General features: G+C 45.6%; 1 protein-coding gene across 1 annotated transcript in view; it reads left to right on the top strand.

The window, feature by feature from the left end:
* The window catches only part of LOC138525573 (histone H2A-like), a 29,641-nt gene extending 4,492 nt beyond the window's left edge, over nt 1-25,149 (top strand). Inside the window, exon 2 of the mRNA XM_069635617.1 lies at nt 24,673-25,149. Within this exon, the coding sequence (XP_069491718.1) occupies nt 24,681-25,094 (414 nt within the window). The 5' untranslated portion in view covers nt 24,673-24,680 and the 3' untranslated portion in view covers nt 25,095-25,149. The remainder of the gene's footprint in view (nt 1-24,672) is intronic.
* The last annotated feature ends 676 nt before the right edge of the window (nt 25,150-25,825 follow it).

The following is a 25,825-nucleotide window of genomic DNA, read 5'->3' as shown; positions in this document are numbered from 1 at the left end:
AAGGAACGAAGGGGTAGAGTGGGAAGGAAATGGAAACAGACAGGCGACTACATACTAGGCCTAACGAAATTTCTGGTAGAGCCGGCGAGAGAAAGGGGTTCAGAAAGGTAGGGGAGGAACAAAACAAGCAACTATCATACTAGGCCTGATGACATTTCAGATAGCGCTGGAGGAAAGAAACAGTAAGGGGAGGAGACAGCCTAGGTTCCTATCATACTAGGTCCAGGGACAAAAAGCAAGTGCATAGAAGAAAGTAAGGGGAGGAGATGGGGGAAATGGGAGGAGAGAACAGTTAGCAGTCAAGAGTAGATCTGGAGGGCTCCTAAAGTGGGGGCAAAAAGAGCGACAAGCAGGAAGGCACCAGGTGGGTGGGGGCTTAGGCCAGGTGACCTAGATCCACTTGCACCTGCTCCCCACCTGCCGATTGTGCCGCAGTCCCTGCCACTCCCAACTGGGCCCCCAACTCAGACCATACTCGGTCCTTCCTTCTCAGTATCTTTGCCGCAGTCTCCCTCCACCACCCCCCCCTGATTTTATTTTTTCCCCAGTGGGCCTCGCTGGCCCACTGCTCCGTTGCAATTTAGACTTCATTTGGGGGGTCACCAGTGGTAATTTTGTATGCATCTGAAGGGGTATGTGCGGTGTAAATGCTGTTTGAGTGAGCGAGTGTGCTATTTGAATGTGTTTGAATGAGCGAGTAAACGCTCTGTGAATACTTTTTGAGATTGTTTAAATGTGGGTGTGTTTGTGCCAGCCTGGAAGGCTAATTTGGAAATGTTGAGTGATCTATTGAATTTCTGATACAGTATCCTATATGCCAAGTAAGTCATGCCACAGTAAGAAATGGCTAGACTTGCACCAAGTCAGTCTAGGCACGTTCTAACGCGTATCGTGCTTGCTTTGAAAGCGGAAGCATGCATGAAGGTTATTACATGGCTAGAATGCCATTTTTATTATTTCTTGTATAGTGCAGTATGCCTCGGTGCACATAAAAACCATACAAATAAAGACTATTTTAATATAAAGGCAAAATAAACAGAAACCAAACCCACTATGGAAATAAACGATCCCCATTTCAGTAGACCTATTTATAAAGATTGCAACTAAATAAACTAGGAATATTGGTGCCACCACATCCAGTAATCATACAATCCATATTAGCTTGAGTGCACCATCATTTAACCTTTGTCCTCGCAGTTTCTAACAATTCAGGTCCAGTTTTGTCACAACCAAGCCAGAGCATCCCTGGGTTCAGGTCCTGATGGTGACGGGACATTGGTAATGACTTGGGTCGAAAACATCTCTCTGGTCTGAAATGTGGCATCTGATTTAAGGCGTGAGACCTTAACGGGTTGCCTTAGCTCCTATCCCAGATGAGATCCTATGGCTTAAATCTTCTGGAGTCAAATTGTCGGGATATCTACGGATCCTGCATATTAGTCACAATCTGCTCGGTCTGGCTTGCGTTCTCTTCAGATCCTAAACTGTGTCCTGGCAGGTGCCACTTGGGATTTAATAATGGCTGAGTCCACGCCCTGATGAGGGTTTTGGGAGCTCATATTCATGGCCTCCCACTCAGTTATTGGATCGGTTTGACCTATTCTACCATAAATTGTGACAATGTTATACTCTATCTGCTAAGTCTTGACATTTCTTATTGTGACATAAATATTTTTATTCTGGGCATCTATGATAAAACAAGTATATGCATTATTACATGAAAATACTGGCATTTTGATGCCTCCAGTCTCGCTATCATCTTACTACGTCTTATTTTTGTTTTTTTGTATTGATCTATGATGAAGTGAGTGTTTGGGCTGGCCTGCATTGGAGCAGCCAGTTCAAACAAAGTTATTGTTATTCTTATAATGGCAAGGCCAACCAAGTAAATCCCAGTATGTAGACACGTTTTCTTATATAATTACTGGCATTACTTGTATGGGAATACCGTCCTGTGCACTGTTGGTGACTTGCGTCTACCTTTTAACCAATTCTTCAGAATGTACTGTATAATGCACCATTTGAACCTAATGAAACCTTTATTTGGGTGGGGTGGTGTACACCCCAGACCGTCCTAGGGTTCTTGGAACCCGCTTTATTTTGGAAATCCAGTTTTTCTGAGTCATCATACTCTTCAGACTTGCCTTTGTGAATATGTGAGTGGTCCGTAATGTGGACATCAACATTAGACAGTATTAGTGTTGTTAATAAGACGTGTAACCACCAGAGCCAATGCATTACATGCTGTGCTCATTGCTGGTATTTGTGGTCTGCAGGTGTGAAACATAGCCAGGTCTACTCAAAAGGCTATCTGCCACTCTGCATATAGCTAAGGAATGTATGGCCAGCGCCAGTTGGGTGAGCCTTTTGGTCTTCCTGATTCACCATGTACGGATCGAGTTTAGGTCATGTGTTGCCGTTGGTTTCGGATTAAAATTTGATGGATATTGACTCTAAACCTGATGTCTCTGTGGTAAAAAAGAAATGAAGGCTTCTTTGTTACTTACTACAGTGTTTGGGGGGGGGGGGGTTTGTTCAGTTGGCTATTCCTCCGACTTAATCCCATACCAGGTACACAGCATTAACTCGCATTACTATATACTTGAGGATGCTTTTGGCATAAGAAGGCAGCGACTGGGTCCATTGATCATATGATCAAACCTCAAACGCGTAAGGCGCACACACCAGGCAAGAAGCAGCAACATTACAGCTGGGCAAGCACAAATCAAACAGTAGTGGAATAGATCTGCTTGAGAGATTAACAGTTGACTTAGTTATACCATAAAACCCAATGGTTGTAACACTGGTTTGATCACATTTTTGATGTTTCCAAACATTTCATTGGCTAGTGTATGTCATATCCTTGGTGCTACGTATATTAGTGAAGTGTGATTGGAGAAAACAGTTCAACAATATCCCAACACATCACCATGTGGCACCACATCAATTGTTGGTCCTCCCCAGAACAGTTGGCAACGTACATTTGTGCTGACCCCCACAACTTGATACACTGCCATTAGTCAGCACCATTGAACGGGACACCCTGCTTTGACGTTCACATGAAACCTGCTGGATCGTGACCTTCGCAAGCCCTGTGGTGGATACTCTGCCACCTCCTTGGAGCACAGTTACTTAACATCTGATTACCAGTGTCCCTTTTCCCATAGCCACCTTCTGATGGGCACAGGTGGCCATGTGACTGGTACACGTCCTTTCATCACAGGATGTCTTACCGCAATTAGTTTTTGTTGAAAAAACCTTTTTTTTGGGCGGGTCTGGTGTTCGAGCTAAAACATGGCGCTGGTGCGCAGTGCATTCTGGGGGAACTCAGAGCCATAATGGATATTTATCCATGCCTCAGTGGAAAGCTGCACTTTGCTTTGCGAAACATGTTTTCAACGTTATTGGCTGATGGGTTTGGAATGCAGGCCTTCTCAGCCAAGGACACGGCGCTGGGAAAGCTAAGATCCGCAGGTGCCGGCTGGTACCTGATAACGAGTTTTGGTTTGCTATGCTTGCGCCCAGGTTTTGAGATGAGTTATGGACTTCTTTTCTGGGGCGTTTAGGAGAGGGAAGCATTTTGCTCCTTTGACCCAGCTGGCAACCAACGGTCACCCATCAATGCGCATTGCCAGAAGGTTCGCGAAGTTGCCACCCCTTGTTGAGGAGGGCATATATGCGGAAACCCTCAACGGTCAGACGGGATAAGCACAAAGATTTCAGTCGGATGGGGGACGCTCCGGTCCGACATACCTGTGGGCTGTTGTGCTCTCAGCCTGGCTGTTATCGGGGTCTTTCAGCCGCTTCTGGCGAGATGAGGTTTCGTCAAGTTACACCCATGGTGATGTATTCTTGCTAATTTACTGTCTTTCCTATGATTTATCTGATATATGCTTGTATTGTATATATGCCTAACTATGAATAAATAGCCGTATAAGTGCTACTTACACTCTAAGTGTGCGTGTGGTTGTAAGTCATTGCGTTGTCTACCTGTGTTCAAAGTATTGGCTCTGCGGCTGTACTGGTGATAAATTACTGTCTGTGCACTATTGGTCAGCAAACCATTTTTGGCGACGCGGATGGGATATTTGTGATGAATTGCTCCAAATATTAAAGAATCTGTTTGAACGCAGATAGGCTTTGCTTACATTACGAGCAAAAGGTTGTTTTCATTTGGCAGAGAGTGCTGGATTGTTAATCTGTTTTGTGCGTGTCTGCGCAAGTGACTGCGGTGTAGGAAGAAATATGTGTGTATATATATATATATATATATATATAATTTTGTACATTATTGCAATGATGAATAGTTTGTTCAGGAAAAAGGGAGTTCCTGCTGGCGGTGAATGTCCCGATGTGGTGATTCCAGGGTGGGCGAAAAGCCCATATGATTGGCTGTTATGGGCATGCGGTGCAGGGCTGTGTGAAACATGGGATGATGGAGTGGGAGATGCTGATCCGTCAGAAGTAATGTCTTGTTCACAACAGATTTCAGTAGAGGGGGAAAGGAATGCGCCGCGCTAGGCAGGCGGGGTTGCGTTCTCCTGCATGCCTACCGAAAGATACCAGAAAAATGTGGAAATGAAGGATAATATTTTGCGACTGGAAAAAGTTAGCTGCTGAGAAACAGATTGCGTTAATGCAGCGGATTCAGATGAAACTTTTCAAAGAGAGCTGACAAATATCAGGCTGTGGCTGAAAGGGCAGCAGTCAGAGTAGCCCGATATAAGTATAGAAAAAGACGGGGAGGGGTCAACCAAAGAAAAGTGGCAGCGGTAATCGCTACCGCAGATGTAAATTGGGATCCCGATAAATGGGATGGAGACATCTTTGACTCAACAAGCCCAGAGTAGCTCGGCAAATGAGTCAGATTCCAAAGCAGAAATTAATCAAAAGGCAGTGGCAGCCAAGCCGGTCAGAAGACGCCGTGCTGGGCCCCACCCGCAGGACCCTGAAGGCGGGGATGTGGACTTAACCACGCTGGAAGATTACACTCAACAGGAGGTTGGAGAAATCATTACTCGTTTGAGGCAAAAGTCAGGGGAACCTTTATTGACATGGATGGTGAGGTTGCTAGACGGGGGAGCCGCAGGGTTGTTCGTAGATGCTGCAGACTCAACCACGCTTTTTGCCTTTGTCCAATGACCCTAATGTACAGGAGGTCTTAAGGGCAGGGCCGCCCCCTGATGAGAATGGTCAACTTTCACAAATGTCTTTGTTGAACTTAGCAGCCCAAGCATGTAACCGCAAGTACCCCATTACCACAGATTGGCCTAGCGAGGAAACAAAGTGGTATACTTTGAAAGAGGCGATTCAAAAGGTCAGAGAGCATGCTATGAAAGAGGCAATTCATATAGATGCTCCAGGACACATGGGGGGAGGGGGGGGCCGTGTCGTTCTCAGTTTCGACTACAAATATGGTGATCAGAACTGCACCGCCCGCATACAAAAGTGTCATTATGACTTTGCTCGTAGGTATGACGGGCGAACCCACAGATGAAGTAGTGGATGCCATTCAGCAACTGGCAAATTTAGGGTAGTATGATAAGAGTGATAACAAGCCACGGGAGACGGGGGCGTAGTGAGAGAAGAACTGAAGGCAGGGGGCAAGATAGTAGAGACTCCCGAGTGTCCAGAAAAGACATGTTTTTGGCCCTGTTAAAAGATGGTGTGCCACGGGAAGAAATTGATGGCATTGAAACCAGGGTCATGTACGAACTATACAAAAAGAGGGCTTGCAGCCAAGGAGCGCTACAAACAGGTTAAACCGGTGGTGACTAAACCACAGAGGGACACCACACCTTCTGCCCCTCCTGAGGAAGAACAGGAAGAGGGGTCTATGGGGACACCTTCCCCGTACCAACCGACATATGCTGATTTGAGGAAGAACAGGAAGAGGGGTCTATGGGGACACCTTCCCCGTACCAACCGACACATGCTGATTTGAGGAAGTTGGTGAGTGCGATGCTAGAGGCAGAGTCGGGTTACACTCAGTCAAAATTTGACTAGGGTTATGGCCAAGCTCCGGCAGCGTCTGCTCGCATAAAAGTGGATAGGCGGCCCCATGTTAATGTTTGGGTACCAGGAAATACGCAAGGGATGCGAGCATTGATAGACACCGGGGCGAAGGCCTCTCTGATTCACGGAAATCCGACACGATTCAAAGGCAGACACTTTACTATTACAGGTCTATGGGGGGAAGGAGACCCCCGCAGTACAAACTGAAGTGGAAATGAAAATAGGCAGTTTGGCTAGGCAAAAATACCAAGTGTTTGTCCCGATACCGGAGTACATAATTGGCTTTGACATTCTGGAAGGGTTGACTTTGGGACTTGGAGGTAAAACATACACACCCATTACCGTAGGCAAATTGAAGATGCCCCCAGTATGGGTGCCTGTGGCGACCAAGCGGGTAGCAATGAAGCAATACCGCATTCCTGGGGGGCACAAGGAAATTTCAGACACCATCAAAGAGTATGTAGAGGCTGGTGTGTTACGACCTATCACTACCGCATGGAACAACCCCCCCCCCCCCCTGGCCTGTCAAAAAATGGGAAGGGTCTTGGAGGATGACGGTGGATTACTGCGAGTTGAATAAACTCACTGCTCCCTTAGTGCCCGCAGTCCCAGATGCCATTACCTTGATTGAAAATGTCCAAAAGTTTGAGGGGACTTGGTATGCAGTGGTAGATTTAGCCAATGCATTTTTCTCTGTGCCAATTGCTGAAGAGTGTCAAGAGCAGTTTGCATTTTCTTGGAGCGGGCATCAATACACCTTCACAAGGTTACCTATGGGGTATATACATAGCCCGACTATCTGTCACCGGCTGGTGGCAGAGCACTTAGACAAGATACCGTGTAAACCTGACATACAAATCTCTCACTACATTGATATTTTGATTCAGGGCAAGGATGAGCGCAGTGTGCAAAACCAGTTAGAAGTCATTATGGAGGGATTGAAGAAGGAAGGGTAGGAGATTAACCCGAACAAGATTCAAGGCCCAGCTGAGACAGTGATATTCCTAGGGATTCAGTGGCATAATGGGCAAAGAAATGGTGCCGAGGGCCTGACAGAAAATACTTTGTTTACCACTCCAATGAACAAAAAGCAAGCTCAGCAGTTCATAGGGCTGTTTGGGTTCTGGAGACAGCACATTCCCCATTTAGGGCAAATACTGCCCCCCCCCCCCCTTTACAAAGTGACACGAAAGAAATATGAGTTTCAGTGGGGGGGAAGAGCAGCAGAAAGCATTTGAGTTGGCGAAAGACACCGTGCAGCAGGTGCTCGATCTATGGCCATTAAAGGAAGGAGAAGTGGAATTGAATGTGTCTGTACAAGACAATTATGCTAACCCGAGTGTGTGGCAGAAGCAAGACAGGAAACGTGTGCCATTGGGGTTTTGGAGTCGTAAGTTTCCCGATGCTGGTAACTCATACACTCCGTTCGAGAAGCAGTTGCTGGCATGTTATTGGGCCCTGGTTGATACTGAGCAAATGATGGTGGGCCATGATGTATTGATGAGGCCAGAAATACCGATTATGCAATGGGTGTTGAGTTCTCCTAAAACACACAGAATAGGACATGCCCAGGAAGCCAGCATAATTAAATGGAAATGGTACATTCAAGACAGAGCCAAATCAGGAAAGGATGGGGTTGCAAAATTACATGAGCAAGTAGCAAACATACCGCCCTCAGATTACATACCACCGGAAGTGTCCGAGAAACGCAAGTCTCCTGTGAAATGGGGAGTACCATACGGCGATTTGACCGTAGAGCAGACAGAGCATGCCTGGTTTACAGATGGCTCAGCCCGATATGTGGGAACAGAGCGATACTGGAAAGCGGTGTCATATAATCCCAAAACAAAAAAAGATTTTGACAACGTCAGGGAAAGGGAAGAGCAGTCAGTTTGCAGAGCTTTACGCAGTTTACCAAGCATTGAAACTAGAGACCCCTGGTCGATGTCATTTGTACACAGATTCATGGTCGGAGGCGAATGGGTTGGCGGTATGGCTGCCAACCTGGCAGAAGAATGGGTGGAAGATTCATTCAAAAGGGTTGTGGGGAAAAGCATTGTGGCAAGATGTTGCGGAAATGTTATCACAAAGTGAAGTCACGGTGTAACATGTGAATGTGCATTGTGCTACAGATTCATTAGAACGTTGGTTTAATTCTGTTGCAGATGAACACACCAAGATTTCATCTGTGGATGCGGAGGCTCAGGAAGACGATTTGGAGTGTTTGGCCAAGTGGGCTCACCAGAAATGTGGGCACCTTGGAGAAAAGGCTACTATCGAGGAATTAGTATTCCTTTAGAGGTGGTGAAAACAGTCATCTTGCAATGTCTGGTGTGCCAACACCAACAGCACAGGCCTATCCCTCAGTTTGTTCACGGCACGTTGCGAAGAGGAAAGTTACCAGGTCAAATTTGGCAGATCGATTATATCCTCTGCCAATCAGCAAAGGTTGTCAGTATGCATGCACCATTGTGGATACATACTCGGGATACATGATGGTTTTGCCATGCAAGCGTGCCACACAACTTAAGATGCTAGATCAGATCACGTTGCATTACGGAGTGCCTTTGCAAATTCAAAGTGACAACGGGTCACACTTCAAAGGCAAATTAATTCAGGACTATTGCCAGGAGAAGAGTATAGAGTGGCTCTACCACGTGCCCTATCACCCGGAAGCATCGGGGTTAATTGAAAGAATGAATAGGTTGTTGAAAGAACAGCTACGCAAATCTGGAGATGGCAGTTTGGCAGGTTGGCGTGATCGTGTGTTTGATGCCGTGCAATGAATAATAGACCGGTGAACAATCATGAGACTCCATTGTTGCGACTGACTCCTGCTTTACAGATTCAACCTAACCTAGTTAGAGAGACTCTATTGTACTGGGAAATTACCCCGGGCTCTTTAGCTCCCTATCGGGTGACTCCCGAGTCAGCAGGGGTAGACTTGCATTCTCATGAAGAAATCAGATTGGACCCAAGAGGGATTGTTGTGATTGAAACAGGGATTGGGGTACAAATTCCTCCAGAGCATATGGGATGGATTGCCCCTAGATCTGAACTAGCATTAAAGGGAGTCGAAGTGTTAGGAGGGTTCATTGACGCTGATTACCAAGGTGAGATCAAAGTCATCTTGATGAATAGTGGGGACCAAGTGTTACCGATTCATAAGGGTGATAGAGTGGCTCAACTAATTATCATCCCCGTTAAATTGTCCATGATTAAAAAGGGGGAGCCTCCCACAGTGTTAACTACCCGTGGGGATCGTGGTTTTGGCTCTTCAGACAGCATGATACTGGGTGCAGAGGTGTGGGTCGAAAGGCCAAGTGGTCCACCAGTGCCCGCAGATGTTATTGCATCAGGCAAAGACCAGGTAGTCTTAGTAATGGAACCTGGTAAAGACAAATGGCAGTATGTGCCCGCAGACAAATGTTACCTAAGGGAGTGATTTTCAACACTGATATCTCTTTTCTGGGTTTGCCTTGTAGATCCTGTGTCTGGCTGGTGTGATTGTGGAACTAAATGGACTCCATTTGGGAGAGTCAAACGACATGATGCGCCGGATGAAAAATGTCATATCTGTGCCAATGATCCATGGGAGACCGCTGATGAGGAGCAATGATGTCCGAAAGCAGCTCGATGCCGAAAAGCCAGCCAGACCAACAACATGAATTCATGGAAGGCGACGAACACGTCAGGTGCAAGTGCAAACAACGTTGATGCCAGCTATGTAAGAGGCGTCTTTAGGACGGCGAATATATTCCCCGATGATTACCCAAACGGAGAATATGTGGACATACCTGGCACAACAGGTACTCAACATTACGCACTTTTGCTTAACTGATGTGCCCAATGCTGAAGCTTTACTGACTACGTGTTTAGTTGCAGTGCCGACGCCAGTTCCGGTTCTAAAGCACATTTTTGGCGTCACGCACAATGATTTGTTAGTTAAAGATTCCGACATCAGACAATCCTTTTCCGTCTATGAATACTGCTGGTTTTGCCAGGAAACGGATCGCAAATGGAGAAACTTGACACGTATTATAACCTACAATATAACTCAAGGCTATGTGTGCTGATTTATGACCTGCAATGCTAAAGAAATTGGTTAAATTTAGCTGTTGGGATTTGCCAAACACAAAAATCAAACTGTTCGAGAAACGATTGTGTTCACGAGTTCCAAGCACATGTACCAGTGTGAATAATACTATGTCTTGCAATCATACCGTGATAGCTGCCAGTCATCTGAATCATGTGAAACTTCCAACAGGATGGCTCTTTTCATGTGGCAACATCACATACACTACATTCCAGCTAACATCTCTGGAGGTCCATGTGCCTTAACTCGATCAGGACTAATGATGTTCCCTTTACACCCAGCAATATCTCGAAGCAAAAGATCAACTTTCGAATATGTGGGTCTATCTCCCGATTGTGATTCACATGTGCATGTGCATTTGCTATCAGAAGCTGAGGTTCTAGCATTTTGGGGTTTAGCTGCTGGGGGGGTATAAGTCTTTGATCAAATTAGCATGTTTAGTAGTAAAAGGACTCAATCATACTTCTCAAGCTTTAGAAGAGTTACTCCTTGACAGCAAAGTTATTAGAAAAGCGACTTTGAAAAACAGGGCTGCCGTTTTATCTATTGCTGAAACATAATTTAGGTTGTAAAGCAGTTGAAGGGATGTGTTTCCATTCACGATCCATTGAAAGTCATATTCGAGGTTTGAGAGATCTCATCTCTCAAGTATCCCAGGATCATACTGGAAATTGGTGGGATTGGTTATTTTCATGGATTCCTGATATTGGAGGTACACTGCGTTATGCTTTTGCTTGCATTTGTATTATATTAGCTATTATAATAGCTTGTTTATTCAATGTATTCCCAACTTGGTTCTAATATTTCGGCGGTTTCAAAGACCGCCTCCTTTGCCACTGGGCTATGGAAGGTAAATAAAGGGTGGATTGTGGTGCTCGAGCTAAAACATGGCGCTGGTGCGCAGTGCATTCTGGGGGAACTCAGAGCCATAATGGATATTTATCCATGCCTCAGTGGAAAGCTGCACTTTGCTTTGCGAAACATGTTTTCAACGTTATTGGCTGATGGGTTTGGAATGCAGGCCTTCTCAGCCAAGGACACGGTGCTGGGAAAGCTAAGATTCGCAGGTGCCGGCTTGTACCTGATAACGAGGTTTGTTTTGGTTTGCTATGCTTGCGCCAAGGTTTTGAGATGAGTTATGGACTTTTTCGGGGCATTTAGGAGAGGGAAGCGCTTTGCTCCTTGAGGTTACTGTTGGTTGACCCAGCTGGCAACCAACGGTCACCCATCAATGCGCAAGCGCATTGCCAGAAGGTTCGAGAAGTTGCCACCCCTTGTTGAGGAGGGCATATATGCGGAAACCCTCAACGGTCAGACTGGATAAGCACAAAGACCTCAGTCGGACGGGGGACGCTCTGGTCCGACATACCTGTGGGCTGTTGTGCTCTCGGCCTGGCTGTTATCGGGGTCTTTCAGCCGCTTCTGGCGAGATGAGGTTTTGTCAAGTTACGCCCATGGTGATGTATTCTTGCTAATTTACTATCTGATCTATGCTTGTATTGTATATATGCCTAACTATGAATGTATAGCCGTATAAGTGCTACTTGCACTCTTAAGTGTGCGTGTGGTTGTAAGTCATTGCGTTGTCTACCTGCGTTCAAAGTATTGGCTCTGCGGCTGTACTGGTGATAAATTACTGTCCATGCACTATTGGCGAGCAATACAGCGGGGGGGGGGGGGTGGTAAATTATATATGGGGTGTGGGTGTTTGGGAAAATAAATACAAATGGGGGAAAAAAATGGGGGGGTTCGGGGGGAATCCCCCAAAATAATTTGGGTTTTTCTGTAAAAATTGCAGTTAAAAACTCAAGCAAAAAAATCATTCCACGATGAAATGACATGGAACCTTCCTCTCTACTCTGACTGCTGGATTGGCAGACCACCCTGTAGTGCTCTTTTAGCTGCTTCGATTCTGCCTGTGATGAGCAGTTTGTGCTCAGTGTCCCTGGCCCCATGTTGATTGGGTTTTCCTGGTTTGTGCCCGCCCCCAAGGTTTCCCCTCTTAGACTTAGATGTGTTTACCAAGATATATTTTTCCCTGTATTGTGGTCAGCCCTTGGGCTGACTACGCTTGTGATGCTTCACTACCCCTGCCCTTGCCATTGAGGTATTTTACTGAGTGACTTTGGCTTGGTTGTTGTCCCCCCACCCTCATCTCTACTCTCAAAGGTGTGCGTTGTATCTGGTGCTGAATTGGCACCTTTAGTACCTTACCTAGGATGAGGCTACAACTGACATGAGGGCTGTTCCTCAGAGGCTACTTTACCCACACTGTATTATGGCATGCAGTTCCATTGAGGGAGTTTTTCAACCCTCTGGGTGTGGGGTGGAATTACCCAGATCAAAGACTTTATTATGTGAGGAATATGAGTGCTGTCACTTCAATTCATTGTTGAACCAGGGCTGCAAAAGGACAACCCACAACTATTTAAGCAGAGCCAGTACATCAGCAGCCAATTTGAGAACTTGAGTTAGAACAGAATCAGTTGTCCAGTGCGGTTATGTTATCAAAGACATGACTTGACAAACCAGATTAGTAAGGTGGATGGCAATTTTTCCATTACCAGCTCTAAAGGAGATACAAGATCTCTTCTGAATTTTACCTGCATTGTGGCACTAGTGTTAAAACCTGCTGCCTGGTGCAGTAATATATTGGGTATTGAAGTAGGGATGTGGAATTAAAGGAATGCTGAACCTGATACTCTATGGTGACCTAAATATCAGTCAGCAGAATGGTGGCTCTAAGTGTGCTAAAATCCTTCTGTATGTGATTATGCTACAAGTTACTGGGTTCAGTCAGGAGGACCTCCTGTGTAGACCAGAAGTACTAAAAGGAGCTTGGGATCATGGGACTGGATTAAAACAGAAAAGCGGGGTCACCATGCCCATAATAAAAACCTTAATTCTTCGTTAACTCATTTAGCAGGAGAGCGTAAGGCGCTGGGTGTTTTAGCTCCTTTTTCTTTCCATATCCAGCTGGTAGGGAAAGGGAATTTGAGATTCCGATGGAACCTACATCCAACCAGAGACTCTGCATGACCGAGATCGGAATTGATGAGGCCGTTTATTTTTTATTTGGTTTTGTTTCCAAAACCTTTCATCTTGCTTAAAGAGGATTACTTCAAGTCAGCAATACTTTCCCAAAATTTCACAATGTGCAAATCGCCCAAAAGAAATTTTGCCCATCTGTCTTCAGGCGATAGTTGTGTTTAAAGTTTTCATAGGAAATGTTCTGTAAGTAGATCTTTTCCTGCTAGAGCTGGGCATTGCATAAAAATGTTCTGTTTCCACAAGTCTTTTCTTTGCAAAAACAGCAGAAGTTCAAATCGCTGGGTATTAATTTCCTCTTTGCCATATATTCTCTCTTCGGGAGAATATTTAAACAAAGCCTTAAATAGGTGTCCCTTACCTGTCTGGAAACATTAGCAAATTTTGGTAAAATATTCCGTCTGTTGACGGAATTGCAGTTTAGTTTGCCTGATTAGACACTTGTTTGTTTCAATCCAGTCGTTGCTGATTGGTTTCTTCTAAGCTTTTTGAGGTCTTCTTAGTAGCATATCCTTTGAGATATCCGCTTCAAGTTGGATTGTTTCGATGTGACTTTTCCATATTTCAAATACAGTTGCATTGGAATTGGTAGATTCTGTGTTGAATATCCGTAGCAAATTCTTTGCTCAATTTATTTTTCTGAATAGGTACAATTTCTTCCATGTTATAAGTGATTGCATTGGTTGTAGGGCTAGCTCAAATCGTATACTTGCTATAGGTAGTGTATTTGGGAGGGACAGAACTTTCCTCCAGAAGATCCCTTCCAGTTTATGCCAGGTATCCAGATTTAGATTCAACATGTCTCGCCTCCATATGTCAATATAGCTGTTACCTTTTGACGATAGAAGGTTACGATTGGTTTCATCGAAAATTTCCCATATTTCCAATGCAGAATTCGGCCTTGTCGTGCAAGAGAGGGCTTTGTTTCTTAGGAACATCCATGCATTTTCTGTTGATTGGTTCATCCAGATTCCTAGATATTTAACAGACTTTAGATGTCAAATTCATTACTTTAGTTTTATGGACGTTGACTTTCAGTTTATTCAGTTCCTGTCATGATGTCTACCTCCAAGGAGCCAGGTCCGACCCAGCAACCCCAGAGGCAGGCATCATTTCCCCCAGGGGAGTGCCAGCGGGCCCAAGCTGGGGCCCTTTGGACTCAGTCCTGGCGCCTTAGGCGCCAGGCTCATGTTGGACCTCTGTCCTGGCGCCTTGGGTGCCAGGCTCATAAAGCTAGACATGTGTTCAAGTGTTTTAATGTGCACTTACCTGATGCAGACCATGCTGCCACATCCAGGCCCCCTTGAGGCCTGAATAGGAACTACTTTACCTGTGGGACTACTTTCCACCCGGGTGTGGTTGGGGAAGGATACACACTTGGAACTTCTTCCAAAGCTATTTAAACCACACCCGATCAGCAACTCACGCTTCGCGTTGTTCTGCTCCTCGCAGCTGGACGCTCACCGTGTCAGCTCCTGCATCTGGACTTCAGCCACGCCTGTCAGCATCCTGGGTCACCTGCAAAGGGCGACAAGAGACCTACCAGCTAATCTGCACCACGGAGACATCACCGACGATCCTGAAAGGGAAGACATCATTTTTAAAAGCATTTCGTTACGATCGCTGCAGCGCTGCATTTCACTCACCTTTCCTGGGTTCCTCCATCTTCAGCAGCAATCATCCGGATACACAGCCACTTCCCAGAGCCTAGAGAAAAAGACAAGAATAAGAGGTGAGAGAAGGAAGGGAATAGGAAAAGCTCAGTTTCCTTCTAAGACTTACCTGTTGGGTCATTCCCATTTCATTTCGGGTCTTGCTGCTTCCAAGCAGGACCCCGGCCCCTATGGGGAAAAAAGACAAAGACATTAGATGAGCGAATGCAAAAACATTACCTGAGCGCTCATCTAGGATTTACCAGATCTTTACTGGAACTGCACGTTTCACTTCGGGTCGGCGCCATATCGCCAGCATTCCGAAGCCCGGCCCCTATGGGGAAAAGACATCAACATCAGCGCTTTGTTGCAAGAAGCCTCCACGACTCTTCATTCATCACCTGAAAAAAGACAATTAACATTATTATTTAAAGCTTGAACTTTTGAACTTGCAACAGAACTTTTACAGCGCCTTACCAGTATAATCAAGCTTACCTGAACTCCCATCCAACCTCAATCCAGTGAAGTAACTGGGTTCAACGCGCCCCTGCGTCAGAAGCAGGATGGAGAGCTCGTCCTTTCAGACCCTAAGGTGAGACGTCACGGGGAATCGTGGAAGGGTATCGTGGAGGGTTGGAAGAGTGGGAGGCTTGAGCATAACTCAGTCAGTAGGTAATACTCCCTTTTCACGCACAGGGGAATATTCCTGCGAGCCGGAGAAGCCAGAGTAGAGGGCCCTTCCTGTCCATCTTCAGAGTCCTGCGCTTCACCATTGAAGAAGCATCAGCACTCGAATCCAGACCTGCGCCTCCGTGGGAATCAGGTGAGTGTTACAGTTCCATATAAGTTTCAAGGATTGTCAAGGCAGTTTGTAGTCCTTGTTTTGCGAGTAAGACAATATCGTCTGCATAGGTTACGCAGGATAGCGGTATTTAATCTCAGGGTTGGTTTTCAGGTATTTGTTCTTTTTTTGAAGTCGGATGTAAAAAGATAGTTGCTGCCAAAGGGCTTAACTCAATGGAAACATGGGAGTCCAATGTGGGATAGTCGGTCCACTTTCACAGTAAACGCTTTATGCTACATGGGTACATTCAGCACCAGTCCATAATTTTGTGGCTGGACTTTATTTTGCTCCACGGCTAATATACACCAGTGCCATTCCATGCAGCCGACATTTCTAGCTTTAGGTGTGGGTTGCCACTACCAGGTTCACAATTTTATCTATATATACCTGGCTGATATGAGCTGTTTGTACCGATTTTGGCAGTCCATCAGCAATTGTTTATACTGTGGCGGCACATTTTAATCAATTAGTGCTTGGCGACACCTTTTCTGCTATGGGGTTTTCCACCCCCCAATTACATGCTGAGGCCATTCTGTTCCAATCCTTTGGAATATCTGCACTTGCAATTTTAGTTTTTGCAATTTAGCAATTGTACCAGACATTCAGACAATTGCCTACAATTGCAGTGTGCTGTGGGTTTATTTCACCATTGGGGCACCTGGAGCTCTACACTAGTCTCCTTTCTTCTCTTTTCATGCTGGGCGGGCCTGTCCGTGCGTGGGCCGTTCACTCCCACTTTGTCAAGTATGGCTATGTGATGTCTTTTTCACGTTATTTATGCCACGGGCTGAGACCCATCTAGTGGATTGACCGTCTACTACGCAGTGCAGTGATTTTGCTGTGCTTCGTGAGCGGGCTGTCTGTATTTACTGCAGCTGCCCGCCTCTTTTGTCCACGTATCAATTAAGTCTGTGTCCGTGTGATAGCCATGGGGCGCTTAACTGTTTATACTACGGGCGGGCGCCCATAACGTATATGCCAGCATTTTGACATAGTAAATTTACCCGCTTCGTTGCCTTATGTAGGTCGGTCCCGAGGCTTTTCCATCCTCCGTGGCACTTCATATGGTCACGGCAGTGTTTTGTCCTAGCACATAGACGTTTGTTTTTCAGCCCACAACAAGGGCACTTGGCATTTATTTCGGGAAGGCTTCTTCATTCCCTATGTTTTAATTACCCATGGTCACAGTATAATGCTGTTTGCCTCATTTTTGTGGATATGGTTTGAGCTAATACCCATACTACCATTTGCTCCACTGCTTGTCTGGTAATTCTCTGCTGATACGATCGCTTCCACTGTATCTATAACCCAGGAGGTCATCTCATCATAGTCACTAATGCTGGGCATCACTAGGGACAGTCCTCCTGCACTGGCAAGGTAACAACCGTATCTTTCACAGTAAGCCTCTTTTGTGTAATGTATAACAATTTGGTCTCACTTGTGGCTGAACTGTTTTCCAGTTCTTGAATAGCTGCAGCCCCTTGTGGGTACAGATTCCAGTATAGACTTTCTCATTCATCATGTATGTGATTGGCTCATCATTTGAGGTCAGTTGGCTTATTAACCAGCCTACTCTCCTACTTGGATTCTATATATTTTTGGTCTGTCACCCTAACTGGTCTGGTGTGTATGTCTCCTTTTTGGTCTCCAACCAAAAAAAATGTTTTGCTCATTTGCACACTCCACGAGGCAGGCACCTCTGCGTCTGGTCTTTCTAAATGTTTCTCCGCTACTGGGATGTGTTCTTGACTCTGCTTGATTTTTAGTCCACTTTTTCTCTAATGGTTTTTAATAGGTGGCACATGGTGGGTACACAATGCATTTTCAATTAGTTGGGTTTGTACTATGAGATGAGGCATTGCCGCATATTTATGCAGTAATGCTCTTCTCTTGCAGTCTTTCGTCCCATATCTCCTGATGAAGACGTTGTGCAATACACCTACTACGTCGCAACCGGTTGAGTTTTTCCTCCAGGGATGTGATCTACACAACATTTTCACTCCTAGATCCACCCTTCCGATAGATTGTTTTAATTATTTCTATTGTATGTTTTTCAACTTCTAAATATTAAAATAACTAGACGGGGATGTGGGGATTGTACTCTCTCCTGATCGCTAATCAATTGTCCTTTTTTTTTTTTTTTAGCTATTGTTTGGATGAATGTCACTTTGAATGTTGTATGGTCTGAATGCTGCACTATGAATGGATTTGAGGATGGAATAATTTTAGCCATGCATTATGTTTACCCATGCTGTTGTGATATGTAATAATATGGTCTTTAAAGCATTGTCATTGACCATTTTGTGAATTTTTGTATCATGGTTAATAAAAATGGATACATTTTTGTAAGCAACACTGTTTTGCTCTGTGGACATTCTTTCTGGATTTCTGCTGCCAAAGGGCAGCCCTGTTTTAGGCCATTCCAGGTAGATCTAGAATCTCATCATTCCTGACTTGGACATCCTTACTCTCATGGATGTATTAGAGTTGCCTAGGTTTTACTACATACACGGGACAACCCCAAGTTTGTAACTTTTCCCATAGTAGTTTTCTGTTCACAAGATCGAACGCCTGTTGTAAATCAACAAATAGCCAGTAGGTTCTGATCGCTTCTTGCTTTACAAGATTTAGCAAAAAGGTTGCTATTGTATTTAACCCAGTTTGTCTCGTCGCATTGATGTTTGCTACTTTTGCCCATGATTGAATTTGTTCTAGCAATATTGTTGCAAATATCTTTCCTAACGGGGCAATCTGTCTGTAATTACGGGGTTCTTTGGATCACCCTGTTTGAATATCGGTATCAAGACTGCTAATTGCCAAGAGCGTGGGATCTTATTGGTTTTAGAAATTAATTTGAACAGTTCTGGACATTTTTGCGATGATCTTAATTGTATGGTGAGTCCATCTGGTCTGGGCGCTCTTGATGGCCTGAGCTTTATGATGGGCGTTTTTTTTTTTCCCCATGGTCTGGTATAAGTCAGTTATATGCCTAGTCCATGCGTCTTCAGAGACGTCAGTTAGCATCTTCTGGGGTGTTACAGTTGGATTCAACAAATTCCATAGGTTTCGAGTGTTCCTATATCATTGCTTCTGCATCATTCTGATCTTGAATTGCTCTATTCAATTTCTGTATCTTTGAGTTGTTCATGACTTGATACATTTTTTTTTAGTTGCTTAATAGTTCTTCGTAACTCCAGTTTTTTCCTCCTTATATCCTCATTGTAGGCGTGTTGATGGGATTTGCTGGCGGCTTGAGATGCTGTTGTCATTGCTCTGTATGGTTGCAAGAGCAAATCGTAGTTCAATTTCTCTTTATTCTCAAGATCGTTCGCATCAGAGTTCTGGAAGTTTTTCTAATGCATGTCGTGGTATTCAGTTCTGGAAGTAATATTTGATCATTTAATCCAATCATCAGTATCTCGTGTCGTCAGGATCCTGTGATCACTTTTGGCTGTTTTATTTCTTTTCTTTATGAAGGTCGGCTGATATATATATGTAGTCGATCGTGGCTGATTTGCCATGAGTCCATGTGATACTTGGAAGATTAGTATCAGTTAGTTTTTGCATTTATGTAGCGCCTTATGTAACATTGGTATGGTCTGAAGGCGCTGGTAGGTTGAACGCCCTTGGGAACTGAGCTCAAGTCAGTAGAGAGAGAAGAGCGAATCAAAGGTGCATGTGAGCACAGGATATGTGTGCAGCCGCTGTGGCATTCGTGAAATAGCTGCTTCTTAGCAGTAGGTGTGGTGGTTGAGAGATCAAGAGTATGTGTTCGTTCTGGCAGAATTTATCCAGACCGATTGTGGCTGTTAGGCCTGAGGAGAACGCCTGGCTGGGGGTGTGTAACCAGCAGTGTTTAGAGTGATGGGAAGTATGAGGCAGATGTTGGTATGAGAACAGTTATACCGAATGGTGTCATAGTATCTCTGGGTTCTAGTTGTTGGTGTAAAGAAGAGTAAGTGTGGTGATGTGATCGGTTACATGCTCTTTCAAACATTCCATGCATTCCACACCATTCCATGAAGGTTGCGTAATTCTATGCACTCCAGTCCGCTCTACGCACTTGAATCGTCTATTCTGTACTTTCCATTTATGCCATGCACTCATACAGTCGGTGTCATCTGTCTGTGTACTCTTCAGTCTCTTGTATTCATTTTCCATCCTCTTCTCTTTATTCATTTCGCTCATTTTGTCCATCTTTTTTCATTAATTTAAACCTTATTACTGTTTTCGTACAATTTATTCTTTTTATCCACTTCACTGCTTTGATCTACTTTACTCGTTCTATTCTGTTTCATTTTAGTTTACATTAGCCTTTATTAGTGGATTTCTCGCATGCATCTTGATATTGTATTGTTTGTCATATTGTTCAGCATCAAGTAGGTTATTGGGTTGGTGTCATTGAGATGGTGTTATTCAGTTTGGGTTAGTTTGCGTACGGGTTGGTTTCTGGGGAAGAGCCAAGTTTTCGGAAAGACATTAGATCTTCAGTTAGGCGGATGTGGGGTGGAAGTGTGTTCCACAGCATGGGGCCAACGCTGAGAATGATCTGACTGAGTTTGTTTTAGGTATGACTAGGAGGCCGACTGAGCTTGATATTAGAGTACGTGGAGGGTGATAGGGTTTTAGCTTGTCTTGAAGATATTGAGGTCTGGTTTTATGCAATGCTCTATGAGAAATGCATAAGGTTTTGAAAGTCACCCTACCGGCCACTGGAAGCCAGTGCAGAGTGTGCTGGGGAGATGTGGTCTCTCGGGCCGAGCGCTAGTAGCAGTTTGGCTGTGCTGTTTCGTGCTCTTTGAAGTTTATTCAGTTGGTAAGCATGGACTCCGAGGTAGAGGGGGTTAGCGTAGTCCAGTCTTGATATAACAATTGATTGGACCGCAGTCTGTTGGGAAAGGAGAGATATGGAAAGATGCGCCTGAGAATTTTAAGGTGGTAGTGGCAGGACTTGTGTTGACTTGGCGCGAGAGTGTTGGATCAGAGTCAAGGGTGCATCCAAGGTTTTTACTGATTTAGAGGGAGTCGGTGAGTTGCCCATGGCAGGTTGGCCAGGGTAGTGGGTGTGGAAGAAGTTTGGAGTTGCCACATACCATTATTTCAGTTTTGGAGGGGTTTAACAAGAGGTGGCTTTGGGTCATCCAGAACTCTGTCCAGGAGGCAAGGTCAGGTCGGCAGTTGGGTTTTGAGTTCAGGAGTTCAGCGCAGTTGTAACACAGGATGTTGTGTGAACAAATTATTGGTGGGAGGGTGATCAAGTAGAGATTGAACAGGAGGGTGGATGGGCATGCTCCTTGTGGAACTCCTGTGTCGAGTGGTCGGGCTTGGATGAATAGGTGGAGAGTAGCGTTATTTGGTACCTGTGAAGCTATCCATTGAGGGCAGATCCACGGATCCCTAGGGAGTGGAGGCGCTCCAGGAGGATTGAGTGATTGTGTCAGCGGCGGATAGGTCCAGAAGGATTAATGCGGCGCATCCTGCAGAGTCTGCCGTGATTTTAAGCTCATCCCAGATTAAGGTTAGGGTTGTTTCAGTTCCGTGTCAGACTCTGAAACCAGATTGTGCGGGGTCTAGGAGATTGTTGGCTTCGACAAAAGCATTTAGTTGGGAGTAGGCGGTTCGGTCAATGAGTTTGGCAAGGAACCTGATGTTTGAGATGGGCGGTAGTTTTTGGGCTCGAAGGGTGGAGGGAAGGTTTTCTTATTCGAGGTTTGACATGAACCGTTTTGAATGCTTCAGGAAAAATACCTGAGGAAAGGGTGTAGTTTACTTGGCTCTTGCGTGTTCTCCTGCGCAGGTAGAAGGGAACATTTCTTTGAGGGTTGTGGCCGGGCAAGGGTCTAGCTGGAAGCCGGATGGTTTGCGGGCAGAGAAGTTTGAGAAATTGGTCGGGTGATATTGGACTAGTTAGTCGAACGTTGGTTGTAAAGTGGTCGCAGGCGGTGGGTTGGCCGGTATGGGGGGAGGGTTGCCTGGTGGATGTAAGAGCCAGTTTGGTGGCTAACGCACTTGTTCTTTCAAAAGCCGTGGCGTGAAAGTGGAGAGGTTGCACAGTGATTGTGAGGGGGTCGGGAGGGTGGTAGTGCATGCCGGTTTGGTGAATTCGGTGATGATATTGTGAAGTTCTTTGCTGGGGTTTTTGCAGTTTAGGATTCGGGAGTTGTAGTGGGCTTTTTTTGCTTTCCGGATTTCGGCCTTGTACTGATGAAGGTGACGGGCCAATGTGGCTCTGCTCTCTTGTGTTTTGTCTTTCTGCCATGCCATTTGCTTTCTAGGTATTTATATACTTATTGGTCTTCAACTCGGGAGTAAACCATCTAGGGAACGGGCCACGGTGGGCTGATGGTTTGCAAGAGGGTGTGAGCCGTATTAGTGAGGTGTTGAGCCAGGAGTCAAAGGCGTCGGGTTAGTTGTTGTTTCAGTTGGCAGGTAGGTGGAGGAGTGCGTCGGCTAGGTCAGGGACAATTATTAGCTTTTTCCAGCATTTGCGTCAATTCGGGGGTTCAGGTTTGAGTACGGGAAGCAGGTCAGGTGAGCGAATGGAGAAAGAAATCATGAAGTGATTGGACCAGATGATAGGGGGGGGGGGCGGTGTTTAGATGTATCCGGTTGTGGGAGCTAAAGATGGCATCAAGAGTGTCCTTTATAGTGAGTCGGGCCGTTTACGAGAGGTTGGGGGGGGGGGGGGGGGTTTGAGCTTGCTCCCCAATTGACAGCCGTGGTGGGGTTGTTGCCCTTGTGCTGCGACCAGGAATTGACCCCAGGTTCTAGCACGCACGTTACCCATAATGTCATTGAGCACATGTGATGTTTCTGCTTAGCGGAGGAAAGGCGGGGTGAGCGGCCCTCTACTATTGGGGGCATATGAGAAACGAGTTGACTTTTGTAGGCATGGGATGGACATTTGTCATGCAGTAACCTAAGACTAATTGACCATAAAATGCTGAGAAATGGCGAGTAGCTAGGCATGTCTGTGCCTGGCAAAATGACTTCTGTGTTTGGCAGGACTTCAATGCAAGGACACTTCGAAGGCACATTAATTTTCCTCATCCAAAGGTCAACCAAGCCAACTAGCAAGTCCTATGCAGCACGAGATGGAGCTAGTCTAAAGGTATATTTTGGGAGGAGCAGTAGTGCATGTGGACACTCGACAATTTACTGTGCACACACTGGCGCGCGCGTGTGTGTGTGTGAGAGGGGGGGGGGGGGGTAATCTGGGGAGGCCTGAGCTGGCTGTGGGGTGCCCTGAATGCTGGCCACTTTGCATACAAGAATGACGAGTGATTTATGTCTGGGAAGTCCAGCATGGGTGTAAAACACACTGGATTAGTGCTTAGTACGTTGCCAGTCAAATAAACAAATCTTCAAAACACTCTGCTTTCTGTTCCTTGGCCATGCTTCGTTCTGGGTGAAGCATACAGGAGAAAAACGGCCTTATTAGCTAATGCTAAAATCCAGCAACTTTCCAAATCTGAGCATCTGGAGACCATGAAAAATTGGCAGCAGTACAAGTCCCTAAAAAATGTGCTGCATGTTTGGGCAAAAACCCAGCTCCTTTTCTGTGCCTCTTACTTCCCTTGGACCTGTCTTTGGGTTTGGTTTGCCTGGACAGTTGGCTTTTCTTTGTCCATATTACTGTTTCTGTTGGACAATTACTATTGCTGTGGACCTGAGCATCTCACCCCCTTGGTTAAAAGTCTGGATTAAATGATCACCACATGCCATTTCACCCCTGCCATAATCATAGCTTTTGTATTTGTCTTAGACTCAATCGCTGCACCTGTTTTACAAGCTAAACTTTAGTTATGCAGTTTGGCTTTAATTGGCCTGCCCAAGTTCTTCCTATGCATCCTTGGAACCAATTCACTCTAACTCATTCTTCATTTAATCTCTCTTCAATTTGCTCCTCCATTGTGGTCTTCATAGTTCAATTCTGCCCCGTCATAAACTGCCTGCTCCTCCCTCAACCACTGATCTGATATCCAGCTGCTGAGATCCATGCATAGCGTGCCGATAAAGGATTTTTCCCCCCTGCTGTTTCAAATCGCAAGCTGCCAAATCGTTTTTCCTCTGATAGCACCCTCGCCAACTGTCCCTGCCTTTAAGCCATGCTCTGACAAACCGGTCAAATGTCTTTTGCTGATCGCAAATTTAAAAAATGGCAAGCTGCTGCCCTCACGGAACTTCCACCCATTCTGTATTCTGGGAACTCCACAGGTGGGAAGAGGCCAGAATAACCTGGGAGTTCTGGTCATTGAGAAAGGTCAGCCCATCCAGTGCCGGCTCCGAGATACTAAGGGTATCGAAGCAGTTTTGAGGATGGAGTAGTTGACTGTATCAAATGATGAGGAGAGATAGTAGAATGGGAACTGGAGTTAGAATCAAGAGATGCTAGCAGTTCACATGTGTTCAGGAGAACAGTTCCATGCCTCTGGATGCTCTGAATCCATAATGATGGTCGTGTAGGCAACCGACCCGTTCATGGGTCAGTTGGTCGTGGAACGAAGAGAGTGATGGAGATGGGGTGGTAATTGGCTGAGCAAGAGGGGTCTGGAAGGTTTTTCCAGGAGGGGTGCACGAGTGCTTGAGGGAAGAGACCCGGTAGCAGGTGGTGGGGACAAGAGGGCTGATATGTCCTCTATGGGCCTAGAAGAAAAGGGTGAACCTGTATGGAGGAGGCTCGGTGCTCATCAAGTCAGAGGGGGATATGTGGCAGGAGGATGGGGCTGGAGAGGAGAAAATGCTCGGGATGTCCTCGTTAATAGCTGCTTCTTTGATCACGTGGTTTTTCCAAATGTACCCTGCGTGTATTTCTTTGGCAAAGGCCGATCACATGGCCAGAAGGAGACACAGCAGCTCTTGTCATATTCTGTTTTCTGTGTTTGTGCGTTCAGCCTAAATTGGCCCTCAATGAGGGTTTGAAGAGGCAGTTGATTGCAATTGCTTTAACGGATGACCTGCTAACTGGCTGATCTTGTAACTTCTAATCACAGCTTATTCTTTTTTTTTTCTTTTAGATTAGACCATGTCTGGACGAGGCAAGAAGACTGCCAAGGCTAAAGTAGGCAAGAAGAGCAGGTCTTCCAGAGCTGGTCTGCAGTTTCCAGTTGGGCGCATCCATCGGCTCCTGAAGAAGGGTCACTATACAGATAGGATTGGCTCTGGTGCATCAGTTTACCTGGCTGCTGTCCTGGAATACCTGACTGCAGAAGTGCTTGAGCTGGCAGGAAATGCTGCCCGTGACAACAAGAAATCTCGCATTGTGCCAAGGCATCTACAGCTGGCGGTCAGGAATGATGAGGAACTGAATAAACTCTTCTCTGGAGTGACCATTGCTCAAGGTGGCGTATTGCCCAATATACAGGCCCAGCTCCTGCCCAAAAGGACTTTAAAGGGTGCTGCAGAAGAAGGGAAAGATGTCCTGTCACAGGAGTTTTAGTGGCTTGTTCAAGAACTATTTTAATTGCACTAATAAAGTTTTTGTTCTTTCTTCACTGACTTGTACAGTGCCTTCGACAGGGAGGGTGGATTGCCTGTTCAAAAAAGTGTAGTAGGTGGTTCCTTTGCCCATTATGAGGGATTATGTACAGGTAACATTAATACAAATGCCAGCTAGGACACTAAGACTATTGGGCTTGTTTTGGAGGTGCTACAGGAGTATAGGGGACGCTACATAGCTGGGTAACAGAGGATGCCACATTCATACCAGATCAACACGTGTAATCCTAGGGCGCATATACACGTGTAGATTGTCTTTTAAACACCAATTGAAATGGTTATACAAACCTAGTTTCACTCAGTTGTAATTTGTATACTGGGTAGATGTTCATGATCATCTGGGTATTTGTCAACCCATATGTCTCTCCACTGTCTCGTTGAACACATGTATATAGCTCCCTTACATGGGTGAAGACATTGGAAAGTTCATATTGGTGTGTGCAAACCTATTCCAGTCCCCCATGACCACCGCCCATAAGTAATTGTAACGGGCAGGGGGACAGATTCATCGAGTGGGGGGGGGGGGGGGGGGAAGCATGGTAGAAGGGTTGGGGAAGTGCAAGGTTTAGATTGTAGCAGAAGAGCAGCACTGTACAGGGTGTCGGCCAGTGTCTGGGCTGGCCTCTTAACAGTACTGGGAGTGTGCATACATTGGAATTGGTCCTTGGTCCG

The sequence above is a fragment of the Ambystoma mexicanum genome, chromosome 7p, assembly GCF_040938575.1.
Source record: "Ambystoma mexicanum isolate Mex_15411 chromosome 7p, UKY_AmexF1_1, whole genome shotgun sequence".
Taxonomy (NCBI): Eukaryota; Metazoa; Chordata; class Amphibia; order Caudata; family Ambystomatidae; genus Ambystoma; species Ambystoma mexicanum.
Note: the sequence above shows the minus strand (reverse complement) of the source record. Positions and strands in the feature narration are given on the sequence as shown.